Genomic DNA, 13,321 nt, shown 5'->3' with positions numbered 1-13,321 from the left:
GAAATCGGTTCAGATTTAGATATAGCTCCCATATATATTTCGCCCGATATGGACTTATATGGCCCCAGAAGCCAGAGTTTTACCCTAATTTGCTTAAAATTTTGCACAAGAAGAACAATTAGTACTATAGTTAAGTATGCCAAATTTTATTGAAATCGGTTTAGATTTAGATATAGCTCCCATATATATCGTTCGCCCGATATGGACTAATACGGTCCCAGAAGCCAATTGGTTGAAATTTTGCACTAGGAGTACAATTAGTAGTGTAGTCAAGTATGCCAAATTTTACTGAAATCGGTTCAGATTTAGATATAGCTCCCATATATATCGAACGCCCGATTTACACTCATATGACCACAGTGGCCAATCTTTTACTCCGATTTAATTGAAATTTGGGACAGGGAGTAGAATTAGCATTGTAGCTATGCGTGCCAAATTTGAAATCGGTTCAGATTTGGATATAGCTCCCATATATAGCTTTCGCCCGATTTACACTCTTATGACCACAGAGGCCAATTTTTAACTCCGATTTAGTTGAAATTTTGCACAGGGAGTAGAATTAGCATTGTTGCTATGCGTGCCAAATTTGGTTGTAATCGGTTCAGATTTAGATATAGCTCCCATATATAGCTTTCTCCCGATTTACACTCTTATGACCACAGAGGCCATTTTTTAACTCCGATTTAGTTGAAATTTTGCACAGGGAGTAGAATTAGCATTGTAGCTATGCGTGCCAAATTTGGTTGAAATCGGTTCAGATTTAGATATATCTCCCATATATAGCTTTCGCCCGATTTACACTCTTATGACCACAGAGGTCAATCTTTAACTCCGATTTAGTTGAAATTTTGCACAGGGAGTAGAATTAGCATTGTAGCTATGCATGCCAAATTTGGTTCGACAAAAATGGTCAAAATACCAAAATTTTCCTTGTTAAATCGCCACTGCTTAGTCGAAAAGTTGTAAAAATGACTCTAATTTTCCCAAACTTCTAATACGTATATATCGAGCGATAAATCATAAATAAACTTTTGTGAAGTTTCCTTAAAATTGCTTCAGATTTAAATGTTCCCATATTTAAATTTTGAGTCTATAGTCTATCAAATTCTGTCCAGATCGAGTGATATTTAAATGTATGTATTTGGGACAAACCTTTATATATAGCCCCCAACACATTTGACGGATGTGATATGGTATCGAAAACTTAGACCTACAAAGTGGTGCAGGGTATAATATAGTAGGCCCCGCCCGACTTTAGACTTTCCTTACTTGTTATACCCTGCGCCACACTGTGGAACAGGGTATTATAAGTTAGTGCATATGTTTGCACCACCCAGAAGGTGACGAGATAGACCTGTGTTCAGGGTCAGCCCCTGAGTCGATCTAGCCATGTCCGTCTGTCTGTCCGTCCGTCTGTCTGTGAACACATTTTTGTAACCAAAGTCTAGGTCGCAATTTAAGTCTAATCGACTTCAAATTTGGCCAAGTATGTGCTTTGGCTCAGAATAGATCCCTATTGATTTTGGAAGAAATCGGTATACATAAGTCTAACAATTTTTGTCCAGTTCGAGTCAAATTTAAATATTTGTATATGGGAACATAAAGTTTATATATAGCACCCAACACATTTGACGGATTTGATATTGTATCGAAAATGTGGATCTACAAGTGGTGTAGAGTATAGTATAGTCGGCCCCGCCCGACTTTAGACTTTCCTTACTTGTTTTGTCTAATATATACCACGTATGGACTAACTTACAATGTAGAAGGCGGTATTAAGAAGTTTTAAGATACCTGGCCTGCGGTAAGTATTACCCCAATCTCAATCTTTAGTAAAAGTTTCTACGCAATCCATGGTGGAGGATACATAAGACTCGGCCTGGCCGAACTTACGACCGTATAACATATACTTGTTCAGTGTTCAGTGACTGTTATATGTGAAAAATACCACGGTGCAATGCATTTTAATACAATAGAATTATCGCAATGTTGATATCGATAAACGAGATTACTTTGAAGAACTGATTTAATTCAAAAATAATGATTGAATGTCTCTCGGCCTGTGTTTTTGATGACATTTTACATTACATTTCATTATAGACCAACAAATAAGCTGTTGCTGTTGTTGCATTTGCTAATTAGTGTAAAAACCATTATGGTCAATTTTACATACGTTGTGCATTAGCATTAACATTAATGGTGATGGTAGTAGCCATGTGTTTCATATGGCAATACTCACAGATACACACACATACATGGACTACCGAACGTGATATGTTTTCAAATGTTTGCATTAACATAAAATCGCAACAGAAGGCTCAACAAACAACCCATATCACTCTCACCTCTCTTTCTCTCTCTATACATAAACACCACTGATTCTCTCACTCAACTACATACATACTTATGTCTACCATCATTTGTGTGATGGACAATTAATTACCGTAATAGCAAGAGATAACATTTTGTTAATATCTCATAGAGAATGTATGATATAAAATTTTGTGAGAGAACAGGTATCCATGCAGACTAATTCATTGTTTTGTTATCAAATATATTTCCTGCATATTGATTGTATTTGTCAATGTCTTGTATACACCCTATTAACAATTTGGTTTTATTTTTCTTGTTTATTTTCATGTTATCTCTTTTATCACATGTTTGCTGACATAGGTGATACCTCTGGGGATCAACAATCACTGACCAATACAGGAGATGGACTTTTCACACCGACTGCAGTTCCAACACCGGTAAAACGTGGTCCCGGACGCCCTCGCATAAAAACTGGAGGTCCTGTAAATCAGGGAGCACGAGGAGCTCCTCGTACACGTAAACCTATTGGTCCTTTGGTAGTGCCTCTAGGTAGTAGCCCAGCTGCCACACCTATTAATCGTAGTCCAGCTATGAGTCCAGCTCCATCGTCAGCTACAACATTATCGTCGCATCATTCAAGCACTGAGAATGCTGATTAAATATTATAGAGGATACAGCAAATATTCGAGCTATATATTTTTTTTTAAAAGAAAATATTTAATTTTAAACAAAGCAAAAACAAAATGATTATTATAATATTAAGTATAAAAGTACTTTATTTTTATAGAGTAATTAATTATTGTAGCATTTTATATATAGACATAATGCGCAAGTTATGATTATTCTGTACATTTAATTAAGATGAAAAAGTGTAGCCTATTTTTAGGCATATCTGGTTTAAATATTCAGTACTATATTCGATCGAAATAGTAATCACATTAAAGGAATTTTTTCAACATTTGGGTGATTTGTAATGGGCAGTTGCTCCCAAAATTTTCTCCTGAATTTTAAATTCGCTCATTAAATTATTCTACATGGCAGTTAATCAAGAAAAACTGGAATTTGGTAAACGAAAGCATTCGTTGACGGTTAGTCAATATTTTCAAACAAATCGTATTGCTTACCAAGTTTTTTGTTAGGTCAGAGTCGGCTTTTCAATTGTTTCCTAATCCAAAAATTTGGCCAACAGAAAAAATTGTTAGGATAATTTTAAAAATCATAAAAAGACAAATATTTGAATCACAAAAAAAATTTTTTTCTGATTCAATCACGAAATTAATTAATGCAATTAATATTTTAATTTAATTAATCACAGAAATTTTAGTATCAATTAAAAAATTAATTGAAGGTCAATTAAAAAATTAATTGATCCTTTTAAAAAAATTGATTGATTAATTTTTGTGATTGATTTTTGTTTCTATTAAAAAATTTGTTGAATCAATAAAATTTTTAATTAAATATTTTTTAAAAACCAATTAAAGTTTCAATTGGAAATTTTTTTTCTCTGATGGTCGGACATTTCAGAATAATCCTAAATATAAATAAATAAATGATGATTTTCGTTAAACAGGCTTTGAAATATAGGATTAGTTGTACACTTCAACATCTTAAGACTAAAGTTCAATACGTTTATAGATCGAGTTGGATTTATACGAAACAATATTATTTTTTTCATATATTTCATCCCAAACTAAAAATGTTTAATACATAAATCATTTTTAATTTCTTTTTTAGGACTTCCAATTTTTTTCAAGAAATAATTGAAATCTGTATTAAAAATGAAAATATGAGGCACTTTTTTTACCATAGTCAATAAGGGGAAATATCTCATGTTTTGTATGAGAAATGTATACCTTTTAAAAAATTCATTTATCCGCAATACTTATTCTCTAAAAATATGGAATAACAATAATTCAAAATTTTGTCTTTGAAGATTATCAAAAATATTTTTTTTTTAAATTTTTGAAATATTTTATTATTATTTTTTACACGTACATATTGTACGTGTAAAAAAATAATTTTTGGGAAATTAAGAAAAATATGAAATTATAGTTATAAAATTAAATCATTTAAATTTTGTTTTAAATTATTGTTTATATATGTATGTATCGATAAGGTCATGGAATTATGTAAGAACATTAAGATATATTTTAATAAAACGGATCATGTAACAAACATTATTCAAGACAAAATTTCATAATTTGTATCGGATATGCCCAAGGCGGATTGTTTGGGCCAAGTACGATGCTCGGCAGAATATGCAAAGACGAATGTGAAGCTGAACTATTTCAAAAGGTAAAGGGTGATTCTTTTGAGGTTAGGATTTTCATGCATTAGTATTTGACAGATCACGTGGGATTTCAGACATGGTGTCAAAGAGAAAGATGCTCAGTATGCTTTGACATTTCATCATGAATAGACTTACTAACAAGCCACAACGTCGAATTTTCAGTGAATGGGCCCTAGAAAAGTTGGCAGAAAATCCGCTTTTTTATCGACAAATTTTGTTCAGCGATGAGGCTCATTTCTGGTTGAATGGCTACGTAAATAAGCAAAATTGCCGCATTTGGAGTGAAGAGCAACCAGAAGCCGTTCAAGAACTGCCCATGCATCCCGAAAAATGCACTGTTTGGTGTGGTTTGTACGCTGGTGGAATCATTGGACCGTATTTTTTCAAAGATGCTGTTGGACGCAACGTTACGGTGAATGGCGATCGCTATCGTTCGATGCTAACAAACTTTTTGTTGCCAAAAATGGAAGAACTGAACTTGGTTGACATGTGGTTTCAACAAGATGGCGCTACATGCCACACAGCTCGCGATTCTATGGCCATTTTGAGGGAAAACTTCGGAGAACAATTCATCTCAAGAAATGGACCGGTAAGTTGGCCACCAAGATCATGCGATTTGACGCCTTTAGACTATTTTTTGTGGGGCTACGTCAAGTCTAAAGTCTACAGAAATAAGCCAGCAACTATTCCAGCTTTGGAAGACAACATTTCCGAAGAAATTCGGGCTATTCCGGCCGAAATGCTCGAAAAAGTTGCCCAAAATTGGACTTTCCGAATGGACCACCTAAGACGCAGCCGCGGTCAACATTTAAATGAAATTATCTTCAAAAAGTAAATGTCATGGACCAATCTAACGTTTCAAATAAAGAACCGATGAGATTTTGCAAATTTTATGCGTTTTTTTTTTTTAAAAAAGTTATTAAGCTCTTAACAAATCACCCTTTATAATTTTAATTTTCGAATGTTTTACTGAATATATTTTCGTCAATATTAACATATACATTTAATTGACTTTATATTTTATATTACTTTTGCAGACTTTTCATAATAATCCAATAGTGGCAATAGTTTCTGAAAAGGTAGTTTGTGATCTAGAGATAATGCAAATTTGACTCAAGTTCTTTTGCATTTTTTTTTTTTAAAGATGACTTATAACTTGATTCAAATTATAAAAGGTTTGTCATACTCTGTTTCTGTATATCGAAGGAAAACCCATTCGAAAGAAAGGCAGTCGCTCGAATTCGAATGAATTTGGGTTTCTCTATTTTTGAAAGTTGAAATCGTTTGTATGAGAATACTTCGATTATCAAAAATGAGTATTTTCAAAATTTTGGCCTGAAAATTCATTCAAATGTTAACAATGTTTTTACTTTTTTCTCTTGACACATATTGTATATGTTCGTTTATTACTCGAGAACAAAATATGAAGTGATTTGCCTTTCGAAATAGAGGAACCGAAATCATTTTTTTTTTGTTTGGAATACTAAAAAAATCTTTCATTCGATATACAGAAACAGCGCATCAATTTTATTTTTTATTTTCAATTTATATTTTATTACTCTTTGTTTCTTATTAGCTAAGTTTTACAATCGAATGTTTACTAACGGAGCAGCTACACAAAAAGCAATATATGAAAGGTTTTTGTTTGCATCTCATCGTTACTGGTGATAAAAAAGGGATTTAGTACGAAAATCCCAACAATCACATGGTTCCAGCGGTCATGCCTCATACGGAATTTCCATGAAAAAGCTTATGCTGTATATTTGATGGAACTAGCTGTTCAACCGAGTGAAGTGATCACAGGACCTATGAATCGAATTCAATTTATGCATTCGAACCGAGCATTGCGTGATAGATCGCCACGAAATTCGGAAATGCACGACAAGGTGAATTTGCACCACAATAAGGCTAGGCTACATTTTTTTGGAAATACTCAAATTGGAACTTCCATGGAAGTAAACAACCCAAACAGCACAAGTTCAAATCCCCGCTAAGGCAAAATTTTAAATTTTATTTTCATAATGTTTAGGAAAAAAGGGTTATCGGCTTCAGCTCACCGATAACGCTTTTTGGCCGAATGTGGAAGCTGTAAACGATTCTTCTGTCGAGCTCTACTTCAGAATGATCACAAGGTTCAAAAGTTCAGGTTTTTGAAAAGGATTGACTTTAAAGTAAAAAACATGAGATGACAAGTAAATCTCTATAAAATATTGTGAGAATCCGGAATTATAAAGGTCATTTAAATGGACTTCAATGAACGCCGTGTTTATGCAGATCCATTAGTTGCGGCTTTGAAAATTGGATACCTCTCAGAATACGACATATGGGTGGAATTTCCACTTAACATTTTTTTTGCCAAATTCTGCTTGGATGAGAGTCCCATGCCCTGTTCCCACTCGAGCCAACTAAAATTTACCAAAATTTGGAGAAAATTATAACAAAAAACTACCAAACAAAAAAATCTTATTTTGTCAAAATTTTATTCCTAAAAAAAAATTTGTCAAAATTCTATTTCTACAGAAAATTTTGTCCGAATTTTTTTTGTATAGAAAATTTTGTCCAAATATTAAAAATATTATTTCTATAGAAAATTTTGTCAAAACTTTATTTCTATTTTTGTAAAATATTATTTCTATTGAAAATTTTTGCAAAATTTTATTTCTATTGAACATTTTGCAAAATTTTATTTCTATAGAAAATTTTATCAAAATTTTATTTCTATAGAAAATTTTCTCAAAATTTTATTTCTATAGAAATTTTTTTTTTTTACAAAATTTTGTACAAATTTTATTTCTATAGAAAATTTTGTCAAAATTTTATTTCTATAGGAAATGTTGTCAACATTTTATTTCTACAGAAGAATTTGTCAAAATTTTATTCCCAAAAAAAATTTTGTCTAAATTTTATTTCTATAGAAAATTTCACAAAATTTTATTTCTATAAAAAAATTTTGTCAAAATTTTATTTCTATAGAAAATTTTTGCACAATTTTATTTGTATAGAACATTTTGTCAAAATTTTATTTTTATAGAAAATTTTGTCAAAATTTTATTTCTATAGAAAATTTTGTCAAAATTTTATTTCTATAGAAAATTTCGTAAAAATTTTAGAAAATATTATCAAACTTTTACTTCTATAGAAAATTTGTGAGGAGGAATATTTTATAAAACATCAAGAATTCTACCAATCTACCAAACATTAAAAAATTTAGAAAATGTTGTCCAAATTTTATTTCTATAGCAAATTGTATTTCTATAGAAAATGTTTGCAAAATTTTATTTCTGTAGACAATTTTTGTCAAAATTTTATTTCTATAGAAAATTTTGTCAAAATTTTATTTCTATAGAAAATTTTGTCAAAATTTTATTTCTATAGAAAATTTTTGCAAAATTTTATTTGTATAGAAAATTTTGTCAAAATATTATTTTTATAGAAAATTTTGTCAAAATTTTATTTCTATAGAAAATTTTGTCAAAATTTTATTTCTATAGAAAATTTTTTCAAAATTTTATTTCTATAGAAAATTTGTCAAAATTTTATTTCTGCAGAAGAATTTGTCAAAATTTTATTTCTATAGAAAATTTTGTCAAAATTTTATTTCTAAAGAAAATTTAGTCAAATTTTTATTTCTATAGAAAATTTTGTCAAAATTTTAGTTCTATAGAAAATATTGTCAAAATTTTATTTCTATAGATTTTTTTTATTTCTGTCAAAATTTTATTTCTATAGAAAATTTTGTCAAAATTTTATTTCTATAGAAAATTTTGTCAAAATTTTATTTGTAGAGAAATTTTTGTCAAATTTTTATTTATATAGAAATTTTTTGCAAAAATTTATATCTATAGAAATTTTTCGCAAAATGTTATTTCTATAGAAAATTTTGTCAACATTTTATTTCTATAGAAAATTTTGTCAATATATTATTTCTATAGAAAATATTGGCAAAATTTTTTTTTCTTTAGAAAATTTTGTTAAAATTTTAGTTCTATAGAAAATTTTGTCAAAATTTTATTTCTATAGAAAAATTTGTCAACATTTTATTTCTATAGAAAATTTTGTCAAAATTTTATTTCTATAGAAAATTTGTCAAAATTTTATTTCTGCAGAAGAATTTGTCAAAATTTTATTTCTATAGAAAATTTTGTCAAAATTTTATTTCTATAGGATATTTAGTCAAATTTTTATTTCTATAGAAAATTTTGTCAAAATTTTAGTTCTATAGAAAATATTGTCAAAATTTTATTTCTATAGATTTTTTTTATTTCTGTCAAAATTTTATTTCTATAGAAAATGTTATTTCTATAGATTTTTTTTTATTTCTGTCAAAATTTTATTTCTATAGAAAATTTTGTCAAAATTTTATTTCTATAGAAAATTTTGTCAAAATTTTATTTGTAGAGAAATTTTTGTCAAATTTTTATTTATATAGAAATTTTTTGCAAAAATTTATATCTATAGAAATTTTTCGCAAAATGTTATTTCTATACAAAATTTTGTCAAAATTTTATTTCTATAGAAAATTTTGTCAAAATTTTATTTCCATAGAAAATTTTTGCAAAATGTTATATCTATAGAAAATTTTGTCAAAATTTTATTTCTATAGAAAATTTTATTTCTATAGAAAAATTTTGCAAAATTTTATTTCTATAGAAAATTTTGTCAAAATTTTATTTCTATAGAAAGTTTTTGTCAGAATTTTATTTCTATAGAAAATTCTGTCGAATTTTATTCTTATAGAAAATTTTTTCAAAATTTTATATCTATACAAAATTTTGTCAAAATTTTATTTTTTATACAAAATTTTGTCAAAATTTTATTTCTATACAAAATTTTGTCAAAATTTTATTTCTATAGAAAATTTTGTCAAAATATTATTTCTATAGAAAATTTTGTCAAAATTTTATTTCTATAGAAAATTTTGTAAAAATTTTATTTCTATAGAACATTTTGTAAACATTTTATTTCTATAGAAAATTTTTGCAAAATTTTATTTCTATAGAAAATATTGTCAAAATTTTATTTCTATAAAATTTTTTTTAAAAATGTTTTCTATAGAAAATGTAGTAAAAATTGTAGAAAATATAAATCTTTTATTTCTATGGAAAATTTGTGAAGAGGAATATTTTACAAGAATTCTACCAATCTACCAAACATTAAAAAATCTACCATTTTTGATAGAATTCTACCAACTGTAGCAACCGTGGTCCCATGCCGTGACATAAACTTTTGCCAATATCTGTGAAATAAATACAAAATTACTTTAAATTAACTTCTCGAATATCACCTGCCAGGCTTTCTCTGCGCCCCATATTGAAAATTTTAAATTCATTTTTTTTTCAACAAGGAACATCTTACCCATTAAAAATGTTAATTAAAAGAAAATTATGAATATTGTTTTTTTTTTTTTGTTTATTTGTATAGCTCGCATTTCCTTATCCTCAAGACGCTCAGTGAGAAAGCGATAAAGATAAGTCAACCTTTAAGGGTTAACGATAATTATGAAATTTGTAGAAATTTGCATATGACCACCGCACTGTTATAAACAATAACCTAAGCCAAACAATTGCCACCATCATCACTTTGTGGTCACAAAAAATATTCCACGAAAAAACCCAAAGGCCTAGACATGGAGACCATAAACTCATCACGTAAATTATAAACGCTCGGTTTGAAGGGAGAAAATGACACACATAAACAAATAAGCGTTTATAATACCCCATGGTCACGGATACATGGATGGTTTGATGGTAAGCGTGGAAAATTTTTGGAGACCATAGAAAAACGTTTTTTTTTTAACATATTTATAATTTAAAATTTCTCAAATGCTAAACATACTAAAGATATATCTTAATTTTGGATGGTAAGAAAAGTTTTTTTTTTTTTTAAAGTGAAATTTATAAGGAAATGGTTTAGTGTTATTGAAGAAAGTAGATTAAAAGCTAAGGAAACTTTTTGAATAGAAAATTGAAAGTCAACTATTAGTAACTTACTCGTCCAAATATTTTGAAAACTTAGGGTGGACACCAAAAGCTCTGAAAGTATGATACTTTTTAGCATTGTTAAGAACGAGCACTTTGGCTCAGAATCAATACAAAAACTTGTTAATTAAGATCAACATGCTTGGATCTGCTTGCCTTTTAGGTATATATGGTATATGAGGTAGCAATTTATACATTTTTGAAACAAGTCAATTAGTCGAAAAGTCGATGTGCGACCTCTTAGTAAGTCTAGATCTGAAACTTGTGAAGATGTTTTAGGCTGAAATATGTGCAATTAAAATATTAATTTCAACCATTGATTCAATCTCTCAGAAAAGGACACCCACGTGCCAACTTATGAGAGGTTAATTTTGATGTAATAATATAGCAAACGTCTCACGATAATTGTCCACTATTGAGAGGTATCCGCTTTTGGGAGTGTCCAAGTTTTAGAAGTTTCATTGCAAAAGCCAAACAAGCTGGTATGATATTCTTGGACTTCTTCTTTATTCATTTAGCCATCAACGGCCTTGGGCTAAAAACGTAAAAAGGTCGTAAATCAATTTTTCGTTTACTCGAATTTTCACAACAAAATCGACATTGACATATTATAAAAATTTATCTAATTGCATTAGATGCAATATGGCATTAAGGATACCTTTACATGTGGTACTGAATGCAATTTTCAATCAGCTATTGGAAATATAGAAAACTTCCCACGACAATTGTCCACTTTTAAGAGGTGTCTGCTTTTCGGAGTGGCTAAGTTTAAGAAGTTTCACTGTATTATATCTCAGCCAAACAAGCTGGAATTATATTCTTGAATTTCTTCTTCATTCATATAGCCGTCAACTGCCTTCGTTTTACCTAAATGCATTAGATGCAATATGGCCTTTTGTATGCTCAATATACACAGAAACAATTTTCACGAAAATTTTTCCAATTAAAGTCTTAATTGAGTTTTAAAAAATATTCAATTACAAATTTAATTGATTCAACAAATTTTTCACTTGAAACAAAAATCAACCACAGAAATTAATAGTATCAATTATTTTTTTAATTGGCTTTCAATTATTTTTTTTTTAATTGAGACTATCATTTCTGTGATTGAAGGCATTTCAATTAAAAAACAAGTATATACAGCCGTTAGTTCGGCCAGGCCGAAGCTTATGTACCCTCCACCATAGATTGCGTAGAAACTTCTACTGAAGACTGTCATCCACAATCGAATTACTTGAGTTGCGGTAACACTTGCCGATGGCAAGGTATCTTAAAACTTCCTAATACCGTAATATATACCACATAGTCTATACGTGGTATATATTAAACTAAAAAATGCCGATTAAATATGTATATAATTAAGTTTGACAAAATTTTCTATAGAAATAAATTTTGACAAAAGTTGCTATAGAAATAAGATTTTGATAAAATAAAATTTTGACAACCTATATGTAAAATTTTGACAAAATTTTCTATAGAAATAAAATTTTAACAAAATTTTCTATAGAAATAAAATTTTGACAAAAATTTCTATAGAAATAACATTTTGAAAAAATTTTCTATAGCAATAAAATTTTGACAAAATTTTCAATAGAATTAAAATTTTGATAACATTCTCCATAGAATTAAAATTTTGACAACATTTTCTATAGAAATAAAATTTTGCCAAAATTTTCTATAGAAATAAAATTTGACAAAATTTTGTATAGGGATAAAATTTTGATAAAAAATTTCTATAGAAATAAAATTTTGGTAGATTATTTTTGGCTCGAGTGGCAACCATGATTATGAACCGATATGGACCAATTTTTGTGTGATTGAGGATCGGCCATATATATAACTATTGACCGATATGGACCAATTTTGCCATGGTTATTCGCGGCCATATACTAACACCACGTTGCAAATTTCAACCGGATCGGATGAATTTTGCTCCTCCAAGAGGCTCCGGAGATCAAATCTGGGGAACGGTTTATATGGGGGCTATATATAATTATGGACCGATATGGACCCCTCACTTCAGTTCCTCGCTTCTTTGGCTCGGAATCAAATCCAAATTCATTAGTGTAAATAAAGACAAAATCTTTTGAACTGGGCATCCTTTTTTTCAGTGTGCCAGCTTCGCCAAATTTTTGAGGCAATTTCGAGGAATGACTATGTTTAGCCTATAACATTATAGGATTGACTGATCTTAATTTCTTAACCATAAACACAGCATTTCGACTTATCACGAAAAAATTCTCTGCAGGGATTCACTTCCCAGCAAAAAAATTTGGTCCTTCTCAAGGCACAACTTTAAAGGAACTTCCAAAAATACCCTTTCAAAGTTGTTCTTTATTTAAACTGCACAGGAAGTTCATTTGAGTCAATTTTTTTTATAATTCGCTTTTTTCATATTTTTAATGAGATATTTATTTTTTGTTGTATCAAATAGGTTAAAAACAGATTAAGAATTAATAAACTGATAAAAATTATTTAAATTTAGCCGAAAAAAATGGTAAATCGTTTCTAGAAAAATTTCGAATTTTTAGAAATGTTTGATGACAAACGTTCCAGACAAGCGTAATCACAAAAAAGTTTAAAAATTTTTTATTTGTCAAAATATCACAAAATTTCTTAATGCACATCCAAAACACTGAATTCACCTCACATCTTCAGAAGTCATCCAAATTCAGATTAGTGGCTGTTGAAATGGTGGACATCCGTCCTATGACAAGCCCATGTTAAATTCATCGCTTCT

General features: G+C 29.1%; 1 protein-coding gene across 2 annotated transcripts in view; it reads left to right on the top strand.

Moving 5' to 3' along the window:
- Ino80 (chromatin-remodeling ATPase INO80) overlaps nt 1-4,225 on the top strand; it is a 177,895-nt gene extending 173,670 nt beyond the window's left edge. For both annotated transcript variants that reach the window (XM_075289601.1, XM_075289600.1), the window contains exon 15: nt 2,674-4,225. In XM_075289601.1, coding sequence (XP_075145716.1) covers nt 2,674-2,972 — 299 coding nt within the window. In that variant the 3' untranslated portion in view covers nt 2,973-4,225. The remainder of the gene's footprint in view (nt 1-2,673) is intronic.
- Nucleotides 4,226-13,321: the final 9,096 nt, after the last annotated feature.

The sequence above is a fragment of the Haematobia irritans genome, chromosome 1 (genome assembly GCF_050003625.1).
Source record: "Haematobia irritans isolate KBUSLIRL chromosome 1, ASM5000362v1, whole genome shotgun sequence".
Lineage (NCBI taxonomy): Eukaryota > Metazoa > Arthropoda > Insecta > Diptera > Muscidae > Haematobia > Haematobia irritans.
The sequence above is the reverse complement of the archived record's forward strand: the minus strand, read 5'-3'. Positions and strand labels throughout refer to the sequence as shown.